We start from the raw sequence: 22,890 nt of genomic DNA, 5'->3' as shown, positions 1-22,890 counted from the left end.
AGAATTGCGGTGTAGCTATCTTACCGAGTGTCTCCGACGGATTACGACCCACGCATAATGACCCAAATCCATCTTTGATTCGGCGATTCGTCGGCTGCCCACGACGTCTCCTGCAGCAACATTGCATTTGATGGCGATGTAGCGGCTTGGCTACCTGGTCTGATCGGAAAACAAACGAGGAAATGGTGCGGCTGGAAGTGTCATGCGATGTGGCTGGCTGATATTCTAAGTTTAGGGTTTAAGATGCGTAAGGGGAAGGCACGGGTGTTATTCCGTGTTCCATTTGAAACTTCAAAGCATTATTACAAGTCTGGCCCCTGACCCCATAAATCGTTTCAACTTCGATCAAAAATTTACCATTCAGCCCCCAGCTTCCAAAAATCTTTACCAATTAAATCCATAATTTATCCTTTAGCCCTTGCTTCCATAATTCCTTCCATATTAAGTCCTAATAATTACCACTTAGTCCTTGTCATCATGAATATTTACAAACCACTCCGAAACATACACTTTTAACCCCTAACTTCTAAAATTGTGACAATTAACTCTGGGAGACCATCCTTTTACATGTAATTATTTATTTTAGGGCTAATATTCGTTCATTAATTTATTTATTAAATAAACGGGGTATTACACTTACATTATACTAAAACATAAAATATAGGATTTTCTGGGAAAAACATGTTTACCTTATCTAAGAACAAGAAAACAAATTTCAGTTATAAACATATTTATGAACTCACCAACTTAATTATTGACACATTTTCAAAACTACTTGTATTCTCATGGAATCAGTAGACAGGTACATCCACAACTTTTGATGAATACGGATGTAAAACTTATAACTTTGTTAATATAATGGTTGTTGTACTTTGATTACTATTATGCATTGTTGTGATACTATACATGACGTCCTCCGCCCCAAAACTTTTTCGCCCTTCCGGTTTGGGGGTGTGACATTCGGTCCCATGTGAGTCTTGATTCTCTGGGTTAAGTGTCAATGTTTCCTTGACCACTTGTCGCGAGGTTCATCATTCAGTGGAGGTTCTCTTGAAAGTTTAATTGTATCAACCGAAATTCACTGGTCGGGTCATTCTATCATCAAGTCCAGTATGTTCTATTATCCTTTGGTCTTTACGTATGTTTACCCTCGGTGGTGGAGCGGGGAACTCGGTTCATAGAAGACTCAGGTTTTGGTAACCTTAAGGACCACCATGGAAGTCTTCTTGAGCTAGTTGCATAGTGAATCCATTTAGTCTCAACCGAGTATGGTATCTTGTTTCGACTGATCGTGAGGATGTTTTTTGTTATTAATTGGGGTATTATTTCGATTATCTCTGGTGTTTCTTCTTTCTTGGGAATAGATTATGGGTTCCCTAAGGATGTGCATGGTGGTTTTTCATATGAGTTGGGCAAGATAGCATTGGAGCCCTTGGCTCAAATTATGTGCATGGTCCTTTTGAGTTATATCCTTTAAGTTAGACCAAGAGTGCAGTTGTTATCCTATTCGCGGGTCGTGTATGGCCATGTTTTTGTAAGGTTTTGTTTTGGTAGCGATTTTGTGGTGCTCAGTTGGTGTTGTTAGGGAGTTGATTACGTCCCTTCAAGGCAATGGAATGAGGTGGGTATCTTCAGGCCCGGAGTGCTGGGCGGATGATGCGATGACGACAAGGTCAGTGTGATATCGAGAGCATTCTAGTCATAGGTTGTGGGCCTAGTGATCATGATTGTTTATTCTTTAGTTGGTATTACTTTCAGTGTTGACACGCTAATGGGAGTTGGGTGAGTCACAAATATGTTGGTTAGATAAAGGGACCAGTAAGGATTGTGGGGAGTATCAGTCTGGTATCGGAAAGTCTCTGTGGGAGGCATGCATTATAATTTTGGTTGTTCGCAAGCTGTCCTTAGGGTTTGAATTTTTAAGTTGGAAAATTCTTATAAGGTCGCAAGTCATAAAGTTCTTTATGAATGTCTCGAGTGGATGTTCAGGTGGGGGTTACAACTGAGCCGACAGGAGTTGGATGTAACGTGGAAATTACTGGTTTGATCATCTATGCTCAATGAATCGGTGATTGGTAATGGCATAGCAGAGAGTCAAGGGTTGTTAAGGTTTTGGTACATCTTATGGTTTGGTTTAGGGTGAAGATCGTAGTCGATATGTTTTGAGGATTCGTTCTGTATGTTCTGGTAGCGTCTCCAATCAGGGACCGGGGGCAAATTTATAATTGGATGCTCATCGGTTTTAGGGAAGGGTCTACAGGAAGATATTATGAGTCGCCATTTCCGAGGGGGCTTATGGTGGAAAAAACCGCATTGGGAATCGCGTGTGTATCCGTGCAAGGTCCGTATTCAGAGAGATGTTGGTTAAGAAATCTGCATGTCAAGGTATTAGTTGGAGGGTTCAAGATTTAGCTTATGTGTTTGTGCTCTGGGATGGTTCTACCTGTGTGAAGGTCGGACAAGTGATGAGGCCTCGGGATTATAGTAGCATCGTTTTGGTCCGTCAGTTAAGGAAATCAGAATTTCGTAGCCCATTGTGTTCATGGAATTGTTATCATCAGGATGAGACTTCTCTTGAATGAATATCTAATCCCTTTTGGTCGAGCGGAGGGATGTCGACACCGACAGTTGGTCTACAATTCTGTTTTCTAGTAGGAATCATAGGTGATCAGGATTCGAGTAGATAGTTCGATGGATAAGTGAAGTGGATCGAGTAATGCATTCAGTATGGGTAGTCTATCAGGAGTCAAACCACTTCGGGATATCAGGTTTCAGATAAAGTAGTTTGGGTTGGCTGCATGGGATTATGGATTCGTCTTATTCGGGTTGGAAATTTTATGTTGGGTTTGGGCACCTTATAAAATTCATTGTATGTGCAAGGTTGTGGGTATGTCCCTCGGGATATCGGACAAGCTGGAAATGGTAAGGAATGATTTCGAGGAGGAAATTGAATTTAACCGGGGGGGGGGGGGGGAGTTGTAACACCCCGGTTTTTAGGTATTTTCAGGTTCATCTCTTGGTTTTAAAGTATGTCATTATGGTCCTTGTTTTGGAAGGAAGTAGTCACAAAAAGCCCTAGTGGCAAGATCATGATTTTAGGAGAAGGAGTGATACGATGAGCGTACATGTGAGTACGCTAAGCATACTAGGGTGTGCCCTAGTACGCTGGGCGTACACATATGTACGTTGGGCGTACTCATGTCCGAAAGAAACCCTAGGTTTTAGGGTTTAAGGGGTATTTAAGCATCCTTATGGTCATTTATCCTCACCTTTTCTGCCCCCAAATCCTTAGAGCCGTTCTTGCAAAACCCTAACCCCCACCGAGTCTTGATGCTTTAATACACCATGCATCTAGCAACAAAATGTTACAGGTATAAGAACATGGTTTTATGATTGAATAAATGCAAGCATGTTTTCTTTTCCATTTATGGTCAACTTGAATAATTTATAGAAAGAAGAAGCTATTCTTTCTATAAAATCTCTTCTAATTTTTATAACTTATAAAACATATAAATCCACATAAGACAAAACCCATTTTGGTCTAAAAAGATGTATTTGACATAATAAATCATACCTAATGATATATTTTGATACTTAGCATTGAAAATTAATATTTGCATGAAATAAATAATTTCCAATTAATTATAAGATATATATATATATATATATATATATATATATATATATATATATATATATATATATATATATAAGAATCAAATTCTTATATATAATATACTAGTTGTGAGACCCGTGTATTACACGGGTTTATTAAAAATAAAAATTTAATATCAATATTTAAACATTAAATATTTTATAAAATAATACTTTTACATATCATAATGTAATCTTTTCAAACATTTATAAAAAAAATCAAATCTTATTTAGAGCATTTATGAGACTTAATTATCAAATTAATAGAATGATTCTTTTTCCTTATTTGAAATTTTATTTTAAAAAATAGAAATTCTAAAAAAATGACAAGTGGAAAATAATAATTCTAAAACTCTCACAAAATTACATGTGGCAAAACTCTTGAGAATTTGACAAGTGGCAAAAAAAACCTTCATTTATTAAGTAGGATTTGCATCGAGTTGTTGTTAGTGTGATCCTTTAAGAGCATATATTATCAACCAATATCATGCTATAACGACTATTGGACATATATATCTTTCAACATGCTTGAAGTTGTTTGATGATTTGACTTACATGAAGCATGCTTGAAGCTGTTCGAGGAATTGACTTAAATGAAGCATGCTTGAAGCTGTTTGTAAACATTAATGGCCTACACATAAATAACCAGGAATTTGAATAATCATTCAATTAAAGTTAATTTACATGTAAGTTTGATGGTTTTTACCCTATTGGATGATTTTGCCTGTGCCCCCTAAAAAAACCTCACATGTTATGGGCAAATCACAAATGCAACCTCTTTCTCTATGGCACCCCAACTCATCAACATTATACAAGAGTTCTCCAACATACAACAATTGTTGGTGGCTTTTCTAGTATTTCAGTCACCCGTAGTTTGTCATTTCTTTAATCCCCGTGAACAAACCTTAAGAACATAAGGTTGGGAAGTAGGAAAGCGCGAGTCAAAACAATGGTTCCTGTTATTAATTTCGCTGCTACTAATCAAATTACAAAACCAATTCATAATAAAATTACAACATGCATTCATTAGGACCAACAACGTCGTCGGTAAAGATCCCAACAATAAGGACAAGATTGTGTAATTGTAGGGTAAACATGGTTTCAAGAAAAGAGTTGAGGGTGGAAGTCACTTTTGATGATGAACTTTTGTCTTAAAACTCAACAAGATTGTGTCGGTGGTGGTTGAGTTGGGGTAGGAGGAGAAGAAGCAGAATACATGAGGGGGGGGGGGGGGGGGGTTGACGAAGGCAAAGGCTATGTCGACATGCAAGAGGGGTGGGGGAAAACAACCTTCTCTGGCGGTCGATCTATCCATTTGTGGTTGGTGGCGGCAAATGGGTATGTTCTGACGGCTTTGGGGTGTTGACGTGTTGTGGGTATAGGGTTGGGGTGGGGGTGGGTGCATTCAACATGGTGAATGAATTCATGAAAAGAAACCCTCATAAATGGTGCATGTGGTTTGTAAAAGACAATTTTGCCATCAAGTGTTTCGCACGAATGGAAGAAATAGATAATGTTAGCCATGATGAATGATAACTCCTATTCTAACAACAGTTTTGAAAAATGATATATTAAAAATTTTCAAACTATAAAGACCGTCGTTGTTGATATTAAAAATTAAAAGAGACTAAACTTAAGTACTTAACCACATAAACCATTTATAAATATTTGTATACAATAAATGAAAAAAAAATCAAGCCTTTCATAAAAATCAGGGGAAAGAGTCGGATTAGAAGGCTCCAACATGTAAATGGACTATTGACCCCCCTATCTCTCTTCTTCGCTCAACAAAACTGATAATAAACCCTAGCAATTCATCACCAAAAAGATCAGGGTTTTACTACATATTGAACATTGCAAACCACCGGCCTCTAAATTGAATTGGGTATGTCTTCATTTTCATATTCTTATGCTAAAACAGGCTAGTCATCCATCTCTACCAAATTTTAGGGTTCCTGTATACTCAAAATATTGAAATTCTTATACTTGAGCAATACTTCAATGGGGTTTCTCATAAAGATTCATCTAAACTTTTGAAGCAATCGCAAGTTTCCCGTTTTAAAGTTTTTAGGGTTATTGAATTAATGAAGTTCCTATTATTGAGCAATAATTCTATATCAAAACAGTTTAGCCACCAGCTCTGCTTTTTACACTCTGTTAAAACTCAATTGGAGACCCTAATTTCTCCTCTTAACCGGAAAAGTCTCCATGGATTTTCCACATTATGCTTCATCTCAAATCTTCAAGCAACTCCAAGCTACTAATGTCAAACGTTTTTAGGGTTCGTATATCCCCAAACTGACGAACCTCTTTATTTCTCTGTTTACATATGTTTAAAATCGTGATTCACCTGTTTGATTTGGTTTTTAATTTCTATTAATCCGTTTCTTGTTTCTCTAGACTTCCAAAATGACCAACGCCTGTGTCACTAGACTCCACATACTTCCCAAGAGAATGAAATTCCAGTCCAATTTCTTCCGACCATTTCCCACCTGCGCCTCACCACCATCAACCTCTCTACCCTACAACCCACAACAATGGGTAACTTTGACTTGTCAACTCACCCCATCAAACTCCCCTTCCCCTGCCCAACGTTCCAAAGAATGGTTTGCCCTCAGAAAAGACCGATTAACCACCAGCACCTTCAGCACTGCTCTCGGTTTATGGAAAGGCAAAAGAAGATCCGAACTTTGGCATGAAAAAGTCTTCCCTTTAGATACAGAATCAAACATCACACTCGCTTCAAAACAAGCCATGGAATGGGGTGTTGTGAATGAATCAATCGCCATTGAAAAATACAAAACAATAACTGGACGTGAAGTGAGTTCATTAGGGTTCGCGACACATTCGGAAGATAAATTTGATTGGATCGGTGCATCACCAGATGGGCTTCTTGGGTGTTTTCCAAATGCCGGGATTCTCGAAGTGAAATGCCCGTTTAACAAAGGGAAACCGGAATCAGCAATTCCGTGGTCGAGCATGCCGTTTTATTATATGCCTCAGATTCAGGGTCAGATGGAGGTTATGGATAGAGATTGGGTTGATTTGTATTGCTGGACGATAAATGGAAGTACGATTTTTCGTATTAGTAGAGATCAAGATTACTGGAATTTGATACATGGCGTCTTACGTGAGTTTTGGTGGGAAAATGTGATTCCAGCTAGGGAGGCTTTGGTGATGGGGAGTGAAGAGGAAGCTAAGAAATATGAACCGGAATCAACGCATAAGTTAACGGGATTGGTGATTCATAAGAGCTTGAAGTTGGCTGGTGAGTCGAAGCTTTTGTGTAGAGAAATTGCAGGGAATGTTGAATTTATGTAACAATGCAATCGGTTTGGTGGTATTTATTATTTATAATAAACTTATATTATATTCGTTTCTAGTATTTCTTGAAATTCTTTTTATAAATGATGAATTTTGATGTTGGATTTTGACCATAAATGGATATGGCAAGAGCCATATCGTGTCAATTTTTTTGTGGGATTTTGAACCCAAACACCACAGGACAAGATTTTATGTTTTTTACACTAGACACACAAATTCAAATTTCAATTTCATTTTGTGGTGTGTTCGATCGACAGCCCCATTACGAATAGGATTTTGGAGGCCAACACTTATCAGAACCCCATAGCAGCAATAAGGCTTGAGGCATTTCAAACTCCACAACTCCACAAATTCTCTATTTAACAAGAAGACGGGGGAGGGGAAATAATGATTTGAGAGGATGAAGAATCTTCGTAGGAATTAGGAAATATGGCAATTGGCAAAGCTCAGTTGTCCGTTTAAAATTTAAATAGTAACAGATCATGGGGTTAAGGACTTAAGGTCATAATTAACGCTAAATTTTTTGAACTGTGTTTATTTGGATACTCAACTCCTTTTAAATTTTAAAAATTAAATTACAAAATCGAGTTGTGAAAGAACATATAAAAATAAACTTGTAAAAACGAATTATGAAAAAAAAAAAAACATATAAAAGACCAAATTAGCACTATTAAAAAAAAATCAGCGACCATAGATTATAAAAAGTTATGGGTTGTTGCGGATGGTAACCACTTTGACAAAAATTAACACATTTTAGTTGCCTTTTAAAAAACTAAAAAGAAATCGAGTGAGGAAATAATCATTTAAAATGTTCAGCTATTAATCGTGACCTTGATTCTATAAAAAATTCTATATGCCGACATAAGCACAGCAAAATGAATGATATTTTTGAAGCATTTGTCAATTATAGTTATAAAATAAATGATCAAATTTAGTTCCATCCGCTTCTTTCTTACATGTAAAAAATACTTTGTCGTAAAACACTTTGTACATTTTAATGGACAGCCGATGTCTACCTTGAAAAAGCTTGACGTCACAAATACACTTTCGGCGTCAATCAATAGATTTCGAGTTTGAGCACAAACAAAAGTATAATGAGTTGAGCTGGAGTCCAGAAGGTAACCACATATAACCACTTCATTCAAATATATGGTATTATGAGCTTAAACATGTATCGAGTCGAGTTTAAGTTTATAAAATCTCGATTTGAGTCATAGTTGGTACACCACAAACATGACATTTTAACCATTAATAAACATTTTTTTAACAAAAGAAAACATGGTACACACCACAAACATGACATCTTAACAATTAATACATTTTTGTAACAAAAGGAAATAGGAAAACATCAAATGAAAATACAAGAGTCCAAAGAACAACGACATCGTATTTGAATCCAAGTAAAGATCCAGCCAAACACCACAGACGGGTCAAAACCCAAAACCCATCAGAATCAGATTAATACACGTGTAACCCAGGCAGTCAACACACCAATATCCGACCCGCTCCACCCACCCAGCTCCACAACACGTGTCTACCCATCACGAATCCTCATGGTCAAAACTTTGACCATTTACACACCTCCTTCCATTCCTCCAATTATAACCGTTGAGATTTCACCAATTACACCCCTACCCGACAGCACCACGTCAACAAGAAGCCACATCCATTGCGCACGTGTTCTATCTATCCGACTTCTTTTTTAACTTTTCCTTTTCCAATTTTCTCATCACCCTTCAAGAAAAAAAAAACCGAAAACCCCAGGGGCCTTCCATAAACCAAACTATATCCATTTCTATAAGATGTTGAAGAGGACGAAAAACTCCACCACATTAGGAGCAAGCAACGTCATACCGTCTGACGTGGCACTAGCACGTCAAAAAACATCAACATCCATCTGTTGCACTTTTTGACACCGTGGCATCTCCTTCAAGCACCCAGAACAAAGATACTCCAAAGAAAACGTTTCTTCGTATTCACTGTTATGCACACAGCGACCACATTGAGCACATCGAGGTATGCAAATTATACAAGCCCTACATTGATCTTTCCCAAAACACCCTTCAGCTGGACAATCATACACAAGCCTCAAATTCTGACACCTTGGACACACTTCAACGTCTATATCACGTTCATCATCTGGTAGATACAAATTCCCACGATGATAATAATGAGGAAGATAATCATTTTTCTGAATGTTGTTGTCATCACTACCCAACAAAAACTTCAACTCTTTGAAGTGCTCATATGTTATCCCATAAAACCCACCTGTTCTTATGTGTTTGATACCCGAAGTGCCACCTGTCCCTGACAACTTGAAAGCCTTCAAGTTATTCAAAATACCATCGATGCTTAATCTTGTACATCCAGGAACAGACAATTTCGTCAACTTTGGGTTGGTTTCCAAAACACGCTTCAATCCATCATCTGTGATTCTTGGGCATTTTATAAGAGTTAAACATCTGAGATTACCTTCTGATCTGTTGGTTAATTGGACAAGAATATCATCGGTGATCTTCTCACTTAATGGCTGATCAATGTGAATGGTTCTCCATAATAACGAATCGTTACGTATTGTAGAAGATAATGTTTTACAAACACATTCGAGTAAAAGAAGATCTTTTGTTCCAAGATAAGTGAGAGCAAGAAGAAACGCCTCATGAGGGTCTCCTCCTTCGTTATTGGATGTTGTGGCGTCTTCATCATCCATAAAACTAGCACCACCTTTATCATCAGGTGATTCATTGCTTGGAAACGATTGAAACCTCAAGGCACTGTTCCAGATCAGATTGAGACCTGCATATAATCTGTAATCTTCATTTGTGTTAGCAATGTTGTTTCTGACATATTGCACGTAGTCCACTTCAAAATCTTCAAGCCACCCGGTGATGGCTGTGAAAGTTGTGCTGATATCGATCTCCATACCAAATGGATCTGAAGGTAATAAGTCGATTATGTCTGTAGAAACTGGATCTGGTGAGCCACCAAAACGATCATGGATCTCTCCATTACCATGTCTAGGTTTCACGAAGCTTTCTCCCCCTCTGTCTGACATGCCTTCCACGACATACCCATTCACGATCCTCAAGGGTGAAATCAGATTGTCTTCGGATGTATGAGCAGGAAAAACTGGCCGCTGAGAATAGTTCAGAGCCATTTTGTGTACACCTAAAAGAAATTTATATTTTCCCGGAGACACGAAACTGAAAAAGGTACTTGAAAGGAAACCCCAGATTCAGCTAAATCGCCAAATCAAAATCAAAATCAAAAACAAAACAGGAATATTACGTGATCTTTTTTCTTCTGTAGATTTTTTTTGCTTTTTTTCTTTGTTTCGATGATTACAGAATACCTAGACCTAGAAAAAGACGAACAAATCTCAGACAAGAAAACCCTCAATTTTGGGGGCAAACTAAAATAACGCACCGAAAAATCTCACGGAGTTTCTTGTTGGAACCACTACCTATACGAATATATATCAACTACGAGATATTGAGAGAAGACCGCAGAAAGGAAAACCGAAAACGATAATCACTATACAATTAAAGAATCAATGAATAATAATGCCCTAGTATTCGAAATTAAGACCTAATCCACCTAACCAAAGAAACAAATATAAAAGAATCAACGAGTGGAAGAATATGACCTGATTTATATCAGAAAACCTACGATTTTGCTCAGAACAAAGGCAATCGATAGAATTGAAAGGAACGATGGATAGGGTGTCGTCGTCTGTCGAGATAATCACAACGCTTTGAACGTCGGTCAATCGCCGTGAATGTGGAACACAACCGTTATGAGATAGTATGATAGATAACAAGAATCGAACGGAAATCCGATCCGAGTCGAGTCGAGTCGAACGAATCTGTCGATGGGGTTTCACGGGAGCGAGATGGACTTTTTAGAGAGAGAAGGGTTATCTCTAGAGAGAGAGTGTGGGGGAAGGGGGAATATGGAAAAATGTATTACTACGACTAGAAGAGGATAAACCGACACGTGTCTGGCTGGTATAGTTTTACTGCTTCTTTCTCTGAAGGGAGCCGGGATTTTCTGACTATTTGCGGTGGGTTTTACCGGTGACCGGTTAAACAGAAGTGTGGTCAAACTCAAAGTTCTTTTTCTTGTTAAATTTAATATTAATATTATTCTCATGGTTGAAAACTTGCTTCGTGATGAAGAAATTTGATGGTGAAAGTTTATTCAAGTGTATGGATATGGATTACTTTGCAAAATAGTTTTATGATACGAAATTATCGTAATTAGTTTCAATTAATTAAATATGAAAAATATGAAGAAAACAAAGACTTTGGTTAAAAAGATAAATAACATAATAATCTTTTTAAGTATATATTAAAAATAATATTTAAATTACAGATAATCATATGTTAGGATAAATACCAAATACTAAACAAAATTACTTATAATTTAATTTAGAAATAGTAATAAACTAAACATATTTTTGTTAATCGTTGAAAAAAAATTATTATAATTTTACCATTGTAAGTTTGTTATTTTCTTTTTAGAAACCCTTTCTAGTTTTTTTCATTACTAAGTTGTAAAAAAGATGTTAGATTTGGAGACAACACTTTTTATATCATCATATAAAATATAAATTTGTGTTTTATATGATTATATAAAACACAGATTATTGTGTATGACTAAAAATTGTTGTGTACTCATTACTATAAAACAAACCAAATGTTATATTTCCAGCTAAAGAGGGTTTAAAAAATTAAACTTTGTAGTTAAATAGAAAAAAATCTTCTAAGCGATTAAACTGCTAAATTATAATGGTTTTTATAATATAAAGTTTTATACAGTGATTTTTTTAAAGAAAAAAAACTATAGATAACAAGAAATTGATGGCTAAACTACAAAAAGAAAATTAAAATAAAAAATTAAAATAAAAAAAAAACCTTAAGAAACTATACTAAATTTTACAGAATTTACGGAATTATAAATTATTAATTAAAAATTAGGTTTAAACACGGTATTTAATTTTGTTCTAAAAAAAACTCATGTTTCCAACACATTTTATTAAATATTCATTTTTTTCTATTTTTTGTGAACTGGATATGTTTCTTAATAATCTAAAAGTATTTTTGTATAGAGGATATTTGTCAAAATTGTTTCAAATAATCATAATATGTTATTAAATTTTCACACTTTATTATTAAGTTTCTAAGATTCCACTCATGTAACATACCAAAAATGTTTTTTATATTAAACAACACCTTTAGATGATATATTTAGCGATACCTACATGAAGAAAGCGTGGACTCTTAAATATGAAGTATTAAATGTAGAAAAATGGGCATTTATAGATATTGCAAGCATTTCATTGTTGGAGATGACAAAAAATTTCATATGAGACTAGTCATTTCTTTTCATTTTTTCATTTATCCCCATATATGATTTGACCCATTTTCTTCCTAAATCTAATATGTCTCACCCTTAACATGCATGTAGAGATGTACTTAACTTGGTGACTGCATACTAGTTGGTACATATCCCCAACCTATTTGCATAAGAACTAGTCTGATCTAGTCGTTGTTACTACAGTCTACATACATGGGTTATATGGAGCTATAAGAATATGATATTACTTCGAACTAGGTCAATATGTGCAATGGTCCATGTTTGGTTCGTTGGTAACTACTTCATTTTCATGGAATTTTGAATACAAATATCATCCAAAAACTACTTAGTTAAGTGCTTAGACATAAAATCAAGGCATCATAACTTGAATTTCACAATTAAAACAAATCACTAAACATTCAATTACATGCGTCTATTTCATCAATCATTCAATAACTAAATATAACTAAAACCAAAAGAAACAAATAATAGATGAAATCCCCAAAATTTGAAGTTCATAAGTGTAGAAATGGAATATCCCACTAAGAAACCAAATGCAACAATTAAACTTAACACAATCTCATCATCAATTACGTCTTCTCCTTACCCGTGATTAGATAGAAGTAGTGTTACTCCAACAAGCTTACAATCCTTGAATCTTGTTTCCTTGGAGTTCTTTTAGAACTTGGACTCAAATCTCAATGGAAATGAAGGGAAAAAAATCAACAAAAACGTTAGAGGTAGCTACCGGATGAAACGTATCTAACAAAGGGGCTCAAGTGCAATTTTTATATTAGGTATAGGCAAAAATCACACCTTAGAGAAATATAAACTCATGGTCATGACTTTCAAGGTTGTAAATTTCAAATGGTCGATGTTTTAAGTCATAGTTATTCCCATAACACGATCAACTATTGATATCTAGAATAACCAATTATATTAATTGAATAAACATACTAATATAGAATAATATAATATTGACCAAAACAATCGTACCAAGTATATTAATTAATACCTTAAATAAATTCGTTTAGTGTTTTAATATCCAAATAAAAAATTACAAATTAAAATAAGCTACTAATGTAATGAAATCCAATGTGTAACACTCGATTTGAAACATCCCAAAAATATGGTCAAAAAAATTTGTTTTTAATTATTCATAAAACCATAGATATCATCCATCATCTCATAAAAACATAAGTAACATATCACAAAATCATCATAACAATATATTGTATCAAAACCATGTGTCAAAATATCATAGTCTAAAACATCCAAGGCTAAAAGTTGTGGTGGGTGTCATGTAGTCATCCTAAACTTTTCCCCTTGATGCCGGAAGTACCTGAAATCAAAACTGAAAACTGTAAGCACGAAGTTTTGTGAGTCTCCCCAAACTACCACATACCATACACATAATCACATAATACCATACATTAGGCCTTGCCTACTGCTAATGGGTTTTATGTACTATAACACTCCTATGATGCACATACAACCCTAATGCTTTGGATCTAAGTTTTCTCTAGTTATACATGCAACAAAAATTATCCAAAGCATAAAACCTATCTAGCATACAAATTTGGTACATAATTCATAAAACTAGTTACAAGAATACCTCTTATTTGTAGTTTGTAGTTATTGGCCTTTCAAGAGCTTAGCACCTCAAGCGTGATGCCTCAAACAAATCACAAACACCAATAACAATTGGACGAATATGAGAGAGAGGTTATGAACCTAAAATCGGCTAGACATTCACCTTAAGAGTCTTGGGGCCGATTTTAGCAGGCTAGGGGTTCATTTTATAGTTTGGAATTCCTAGGGTTTTAACTTGTAAACCCTAATTCACTTGGGCTTTTAATCTAATAACTCATTAGCCTTTTGGACCAACTCTTCATGGACTCTCACACATATTTAGTCCAACCTAATCAACATGGGTCTTTAAGCCCAAACTATAAATATTACTGATTTACCTAATCAGTACTCGTAAATTTAATCAGTCTCTTTTTATCACTAAATTAATTCTTGATCAATACCAATTAAATAACATGATTTCTCAATTAATATATTATTCTTATAATATATTAATAAATCACAAATAACCTCTTTCTCAAATATCCATCCTGTCAAATTGTTTTGCTGAAGGCAACCCGAAATGGACCATGCTACTCTCGGGTCAAGTACATACCAATTATAGTTATGGTCTTATACATTTAATCCAACAATCTCCCACTTGGATAAGTCTAATAACTATAAATGCAAGTACAAATTCAAAACCCGACTAGCAATCGTAGCTCTCAAAAGCCGTTATCGAACTCTGACCTAGTCAATGACGAATCCATTAGATAAAGAATCATATATTCCTCCATTCTAGATATCGTATGGACATGAGACATGGATTATAATCATTCTCTCTGTCCATGTGTTGTTTCCTGATTTCCGATTTATGATGATTGACTTATTGAACAAATCAAATCAGTCCAGGCTTGGTCAAGCGCTTAGGGTGTCATCACTAAATCATCGAGGAGACCACATATATCGCTTTTATCCCCTTTAGGGTAAAAGGAATGGATAAACTTCGACTCATATGCTTACTCTATTTACTCATCAAATCACACACAACAATATGTTTTATAACACCAAGTTACTGGTGCGTTTACCCATCATTAATGTGTAACCGACTTGCAAACTACAACTCTTATGTATCTGTTTCAAGAATATAAGATATTATCGTCTCACAATCACTCGTGATAAAATCCATGAAGTGATTCAGATGAGCGTGGGTTTAATCCAATACTCAAATCTTATTAAAGGAGTACTCATGAATATTGCAGCAAACTTGTGCTATGTCTAACACTTAGACAATCTACAAACGGATTCATGACAATCTTGCCTCAATACCTACTTCCAAAGTATGATCGACTGTGGATGGTTTGAATAATCTTATTATTCGGGAAGTCAAAACATGCGAAATGAAACACAAGAATAATCGAATACAAAATGGTCTCAAAACTTTTGAATATAAATAAAACACCTTTTATTTAATCACCATATCGATTACACATTATTCATTGTATAATGTTTCGACTGATCAACTTAATACTTGAATTAAAACAATAGTCATCCCATGCTTTAAGCATGCACACTATGTTTACCTATGATCCTTACTTTGTGAAATAGATCAATTGTATACATTTCCAGTAACACTCATTTTACAATTCCAAATGATCGCAAGTGTAAGAATACCAAGTCCTTGCCACTTACTGTAATCTGTTAGATTCTAAGCTTATATGCAGTGATCCTTTTGTAATGACTATGTACACAAGTCACAAAGATTTTTCCAATTACAAAACGTTCCATTGTAAATTGTTACAAGACAATCCCATAGATACGAAGTCTCATATTCAAGGCACATTCCTTCGAACATCCTTATTGCATAAAAGTTTCTAGCTTACTCATAGATTCTTGATATCCAACTCCTATTATGGAAACATTTCCATATATGTCATATGACAATTCATTATAAATAGAATCCTATATATTCATAATAATGTCAACATGGTCCATCCATTACTATACTTCCAACTGCCCATAAGTGACCAATCCTTAGCGAACCTTTGATTGTCCTTAACAATTGTTTAATAACTTTCAGTCATAACCAGTTCTGGTCCCTTTTCCCTCTCAATGCCCTAGGCATTTGGAAAATTAGAACAAGTGAATATTATAGCGTATGAAATGGATCCTATACCCGAAGCATATGGAATGCGATTCATAATGTCCTACATAAAGACATGATACATGACCAGTCTTTTGTTATAATATTTCCATATATAGAATTTTCAATGTTGAAATATTTCAACATGGTATTCATATATCCATGACTAAGTTTGATTAATACTTTAATATAAACTTCTAGATTCGAAATAAAGTATAAGTATCCTCTCCCTTACTATAGTGAAACAACTTTTCAAAAAATTTCAACTTTGCAAATTCTTAACCTTTGTTTCCTATAACCAGTATTGCTAACTTGCAACGCTTCACATAATAATCATGCTTTCACTATCATGATAATTATATTCTTACTAGCATAACACTTATGCTTCTACTAGTTTTGATATGTATCCAAAAATCAGTTGGACTTCTAGAAATCAATAGTTATTGACTTTCTTACCAAAGTTCGGATTTCTGATACGAGATGCTTCGATAAGCCTTTATCTAAGCTCATACGCCTTTCATTAAAAAGCTCATATGTGTGTTTAAACTATTCAGAACTTACAACAATAAGTTCTGAATGTTCAAACTATTTTCCATTTCTCACAATTCAAACTATGAAGAGGGATGCCATAATTATAATCGAATTTGAGAACACAATTAATACAACTACTATCTCCTTAAAATATACTTAGTGAAAGTGTTTTCTCACAATCATTTTCATGAATTGGAGAGAAACTTTATGACACTTAGATTTTATGGTGTATTTGTTCCTATCCATGTGAATCTGTCATTCCCACCCATTATCATAAGACGAGGTCTATGGCAAATTCAAACTCATATGGACTGAACTTGTTTAATCTTAATTTCTTGCCACTGGCAGCACAAGGACCTACCATGTCTTCCAAGTTGTTGAGAGATCACCCTTACTGATCAATGAACTTTCACTGATCAAGGTGTTTTACCTTATGCAAACAATTGAGAACTCATAGAATTCACATGCATAATCAATTTTAACTGGAATGGGCACAGAAACAAGAATATGTTAAAATGATTGGTTACAAACCTCAAGTCGTGTGCTAGTGATTAATAATAAGTTTACTCTTGATTAGCTCTTGAAAATTTTAAGATCTTTAAGACTCACACTGACCTTTTGACATATAAGATTCTCTGTCAAGAAAACACTCCTTGACAAACAAATATGCAAGAGTTAGTGTAGATTCTTATCAAGGAAAAACACTTCATACAATTGGTCTTAGTTGGTCTTTGTCTTAAAGACATCGCAACTACCAATTCTAAATGTGTTATAAACCTACTTAAGATATGTCACTCAAGGAACAATCTTGGAGTATGACTCTGAGACTTGATTTTGGAATGAAGTGTGACTCACCTTAATTGATTTAACCATTTCAACAATTCATGATTCCTCTTCTTAGTTATACAAGTGCATTAAGGTGTCCTTAGAGGATCAATTGTGATAGGGTTTTCATAATCATTAAGATGATCCTAAAACACGATACTAAAGTACTCTCATTTCCTTTTAGATTGGAGAAACTTTTTCATCTTTCTGCCTAATTTGATTCTTCTTATTCGTTCTGCTATACCTTGAAACTTTTTTCTATGTTTCAAAATTACACTTAAACTTGTAAGCATAACCATATTTACTAAACTTTTAGTAAATCATGACGAATAGTCTTATTGATCTTTGTGGTGAACCTGACTAGTGCACAACAAAGGGTACTAGATCCCATGGTCCTTCACTTGACTCACATCTATATGTGAACAAGGAATTAGTCTTAATTTTCCAAAAATGAAGGTTCTCATTTATCATACAATCAAGTTGCATGATTCCAAGTTTCTGTCCAATTGAAACTTGGTGATGAGAATCTTTCCTTATTTGGTAAATTTAGACACAGCCACAAACAAAAGAATCAAATCCATTTTCCTAAAAATAGAAATATACAAACATCAAATTTCATAAATGTCATTGCAAGGAAATATAAAATAAGATAAAATCAAAAAAATATTTATTTACAAAATGAGGAAAACTTTTCCTTACAATGCAAGTACATATGAAAACTATGTTTCTAAATATTCCTAAGTAATCTATCATAACTCCTAAGCAGCAACTCAAAACTCTGATCATCGAATCATGCGGTCGAAATCCATTTCTTCGCAATCAGACTCAGTTTGCTCTTTCTTTAAGCTTCCTTTCTCTTGTTCAATCTTACAAAACATCAAATTGTGATCTCATCACATCATGCATTAAGAATCTTGAAATAGGAACTTAATAGAGTTAGATAGTGGAATCACCTGATGCAGAGTCATACATTTTGACTTTACCGTCCTTATGGTCCTTCGGGTAGATACGACAGCTTCGCATCCAATGTCCTTCTTTTGGCAATAGAAATAGATAGACTCTTTCATAATGGCACACAGGACAATCTCAGACTTATCCTTTCTCTTTACCATTTGGTCAAATGGCTTGACCATGGCCAATCCATTTCCATTAGGAAGAAAAGACTTTTCTCGAATTCCAATGTTTCCATTGTCAATGTCCATGGAGGTTTGGGAAGTAGATCTTCCATTCAAATTTGCTTTAACAATGCGCCAAATCATTGCAGATTCAGCAGCAATTAGCAAATAGGTAAGATCGATAAAGATCACGTCGCGGTCTGTTATATAGTAATCTTTAATGAACTCACTATATGACTTACGAAGTGACTGAAGAACCAATTCAATAGTCAGCTTTCTCGACATGACAACTCCTAACATTCCCAGCATGTCAATGTGTGACTTCATCTCCAAGACATGTGCACACACAGACCTTCCATCTTCATGTTTGCTTGCCAATAGGGCTTGAGTGACCTTGAACTTTTCAAGTCGACAAACATGTGGGTCAGGGAGAATTATTGGAGGAGGTGGAGGAAGTGAAGTATGATATTGTAGAATATCATCTTCATGTGGAAAGCTTTTTCCAACAGGATAAGGCAGACCATATTTGTCTGACCTAGACATCTATAAGGGGAAAAATTCAAGATAATTGATTTAAGTCCTTAATATAACACCCAAAATGAAATATTAAGGCTATGACCCAACACACTATTCTACAATTCGGAAGAGGGATGCTATAATCCAATTGCAAACTATTTGTTGGCAGGTAAATGACTATTTACCAATTCCACCATGAAAACAAATTTTTAAACGAATTAAGTTTTAAATGAATTGAAATTCCTAGATTCTTTGAGATTCATTGAACTTTTTCAATGTCATGTTTAATCTCGATTATGCGCTTCAAGTTTGTGACTAAGATACCGATGATCACAAACAAAGTGTGAATAACCATGCAAATTAGCTTGGTACTCTCGAAGTCATTTATCACCTAATCAATGTGTTGGTTAACCACACATCTCCATTGATCTATGACAAACTACGAGCTACCCATTACCATCCTTCATTAGTCCCATATTAGTGTGCCGGTTAACCACACACACTCCACTAACGACTAATAAGCTGTAATGTGCAATTTCATGTGTTAGCATCAAATTCACATTTTTCATAAGTAACTAAGATTGAGAATTTGTAAAGTGTTTAGTTACTTTATGTTTCATTATACTTTTAATGAGGATTTAAATTTCATGTCAACCCGTTTGGCTAACGACCCTCCACTGGTCAAGGGTGCAGTGGGTAAGAGTGGATACCCAATGACGGTCATTTTACAGGCCGCTTCCTTAAACACCCCTTATAGACCAGCTTCGTGAATGAGGCCTACTAATGGTAAGACAGACTTCTTAACTTATGCATATATAATATATTAAACTATTAATTTTATATAGTATAGGAGTGTATTTTACACTTTTAAAATACTAGGTGGTTTAATCTATTAATAAATTATACTCTTAAGTTAATTAACTTTAAACCATATGATTATGGATTTATTAATTCTCTTTTAGTTAAACACTTTAATCAATTTAATAAAGTCCATAAGGTGTAATTGAACTATTCAAAGCATCAAGGTTATAAAAATTCAAAATTAAAAACTATTTAATTAATTTTTAAGTTATAAACTCAAGAGTTGCACCTTTTTGAAACCTTTCAATTACTATATGTTTTAGAATTCAATATTTCAAATTAAAACCTTTTAATTAACCTTTTCAAATTCCAAAACTTAATTCAAAAACTCTTGAATTCCAAACTTGATGACAAGTTTTGTAACTCCTTAAAAAAACTTTTTGAGTTCCAAAATTTGATGGCAAGTTTTATAACTCTCTTTAGTCATAAAAGAGACTTTCCAAGTTCCATAACTTGAGGGCAAGTTATGAAACTCTTTAAAGCCATTTAGTTCAAATTTTAAACTAATAAAATAATCATATAATTTTATCTTTTACTAATTTGAACTGATAAACTTCATATGGCTAGATAATTTCAAATTCTACAAATAATTAGTTTTTCACAAAATCAAGTAGTTATCTTAGAATTTGACAATCATCATGTTATTGGATGGGGACAATCATTACCATATCAGTAAAATCAAATTTTATGAGCCAAAACATTTTATGGTAATTATCATAATCCAAAATAGGCCAAAAATTCAAATAATCTGCCATCTAATGATCCAACTCGTCGAGCTAGGCTATGGACTCGTCGAGTTCATGGTCATGTGAGCCAACTCGTCGAGTCCACTCATGGGACTCGTCGAGTCCAGCAGTCAAACAATAATTTTTTTTAGGTTTTTCAACTTTGAATAATTAAACAATGCATATATATATATATATATATATATATATATATATATATATATATATATATATATATATATATATATAACAGAAAACTAACTTGGCTTTGATACTACTATTGAGTTTTATGTACTATAACACTCCTATGGTGCACATACAACCCTAATGCTTTGGATCTAAGTTTTCTCTAGTTATACATGCAACAAAAATTATCCAAAGCATGAAACCTATATAGCATACAAATTTGGTACATGGATCATAAAACTAGTTAGAAGAATACCTCTTATTTGTAGCTTGTAGTTGTTGGCCTTTCAAGAGCTTAGCACCTCAAGTGTGAATCCTCAAACAAGTCACAAACACCAATAACAATTGGATGAATATGAGAGAGAGGTTATGAATCTAAGATTGGCTAGGCATTCACCTTAGGAGTCTTGGGCCGATTTTAGCAAGCTAGGGGTTCGTTTTATAGTTAGGAATTCCTAAGGTTTCAACCTGTAAACCCTAATTCACTTGGGCTTTTAATCCAACAACTCATTAGCTTTTTGGACCAACTCTTCATGGACTCTCACAAAGATTTAGTCCAATTGTTAGGCATGTCAAACACAAGATATAATAGGGGTACAACAGACTCCAAATACACTGCTTTAATGCACTAAAAGGTAGTACAAGGAAAGCAAGGTCAAACCACAGAGACACGGGATAAAAGTATATACCTCTTTGCACAAGGTACTTTGGTCACAAAGGGGGGTTTGTTTGCAAAAGTCAAATTATAAAAATTAACAATCAATTTGAAACATGCAGAAAATGAAATAGATTTGTAAACAAGTTGTAAAAGTGCTTCCAGTTATAGTTCTCAATGTTGTCATTTAACCTAATTGTGACTTGATGTAATTTGTGATTGCTATTCTAAGTTGGTACTGAAAGGTATTAACACGCTCTAATACCTCTCGCTTTCCAAATTATCTAACCAAAACACGCTCTTTGACTAGACCTAGCTTTACTAATTCAACCTAAACACGCTCTTAGATTGTATTGAAAAACTACATTAAGTTTTGTACAAGCTTCCCAACAATGTTCATTTCTTCTCATACGATCGGAAGTGTGAAAACATGTGATAAATGCTCTACAATAAGAAAACCTATTGTTTGTTACCAATCATTAACTTTGTAGAACGATTAGGTGCCCTAGAAGTTAATTAACTACACAAAAATTCAATTCATGAAAGTGGCCAATCAAATGCAAATCAAATTTAAGGATTCTAGTTTAAACAAGAACATAATCACTAGAGTAGAATCACAAATCAAACATCAAATCATATGCTTCAAGTCAAGCAATTAATGTGTTTTGAACAAGAACTAGAAACTAGGGCTTCTTAGCCACACATGGCTAAGAACAAATCAAACAAGAATAAAGATGGAATTGAAATGTTTAATTCTTACAAAATGAAATCAAAAGTGTTAGCAATGATTTGGTTTTCTCAAAAGCTCCAAGAATTCTTCCAAAATCGCCTAAGATCGTCCAAAACTGCTCTAGAAACCGTTCTGCCCCATAAAATGACGTGTTCTCCTCGTTTAATTAATGTTCACGTGCATTACATAAGGCCATGCGTTTTTAGCATGGCCATGCCTTTGGCCCATGTGTTTTTAGGATGGTCATTTTTCTTGACCATGTGTTTTTGGCATGGCTCATGCTTTTTTGCTAAAGATCCAATAAGTCTTCAGTGTTGGCTCCATCTTCAGTCTAGCTTCACCACGCGTCATGTTGCTCAAATATGAGATGATAAAGGACAAACACGACTCGTGTCGGTGTCACAAGAACCGCGTTTCAAACGTATTCCTTTGCTATGATGACAATGTAACAATGACTCGAGTTATGTCTTCATGTTTTCTTCCATGGTATGACCAATTAATCTTCTCTTCATGCTCCAAAGCTCCATGCTCCATGCTCCATAATGCCTGCAAAATAAATAAAAAATAGTGAAGTACCAGACATTTTTGATGAAATATGCAATTGCCCTAATAATCAACTAAATGCAAAATTAATGAAGTAGAATGCTATGAAAGGACAGAAATAAACATGCAAAATACATTCATAAAATTCACCTATC

At 34.6% G+C, this 22,890-nt stretch overlaps 2 protein-coding genes across 3 annotated transcripts; one reads left to right on the top strand and one right to left on the bottom strand.

Annotated features, from left to right (window-relative positions):
- Positions 1–5,354: 5,354 nt before the first annotated feature.
- LOC145092036 (uncharacterized) lies at positions 5,355–7,039 on the top strand. 2 transcript variants are annotated; one of them, XM_079029912.1, is made up of 3 exons: positions 5,355–5,539; positions 5,781–5,935; positions 6,055–7,039. In XM_079029912.1, exons 2-3 carry the CDS (start codon positions 5,879–5,881, stop codon positions 6,973–6,975), a joined length of 978 nt encoding a protein of 325 aa, XP_078886038.1. In that variant the 5' UTR covers positions 5,355–5,539; positions 5,781–5,878; the 3' UTR covers positions 6,976–7,039. The 2 variants fall into 2 exon arrangements, with proteins under 2 accessions (XP_078886038.1, XP_078886039.1); XM_079029913.1 differs by lacking the exon at positions 5,781–5,935 and having other exon boundaries at positions 5,356–5,539.
- A 1,160-nt stretch (positions 7,040–8,199) lies between these two features.
- LOC145092035 (F-box protein SKIP14-like) lies at positions 8,200–10,933 on the bottom strand. The gene has a single exon (XM_079029911.1). It carries the CDS (start codon positions 10,133–10,135, stop codon positions 8,855–8,857), a length of 1,281 nt encoding a protein of 426 aa, XP_078886037.1. The 5' UTR covers positions 10,136–10,933; the 3' UTR covers positions 8,200–8,854.
- Between the last annotated feature and the right edge of the window lie 11,957 nt (positions 10,934–22,890).

This window comes from Lactuca serriola, chromosome 3 (assembly GCF_051521515.1).
Source record: "Lactuca serriola cultivar US96UC23 chromosome 3, Lser_US96UC23_V15, whole genome shotgun sequence".
In the NCBI taxonomy this organism is placed as follows: domain Eukaryota; kingdom Viridiplantae; phylum Streptophyta; class Magnoliopsida; order Asterales; family Asteraceae; genus Lactuca; species Lactuca serriola.
Note: the sequence above shows the minus strand (reverse complement) of the source record. Positions and strands in the feature narration are given on the sequence as shown.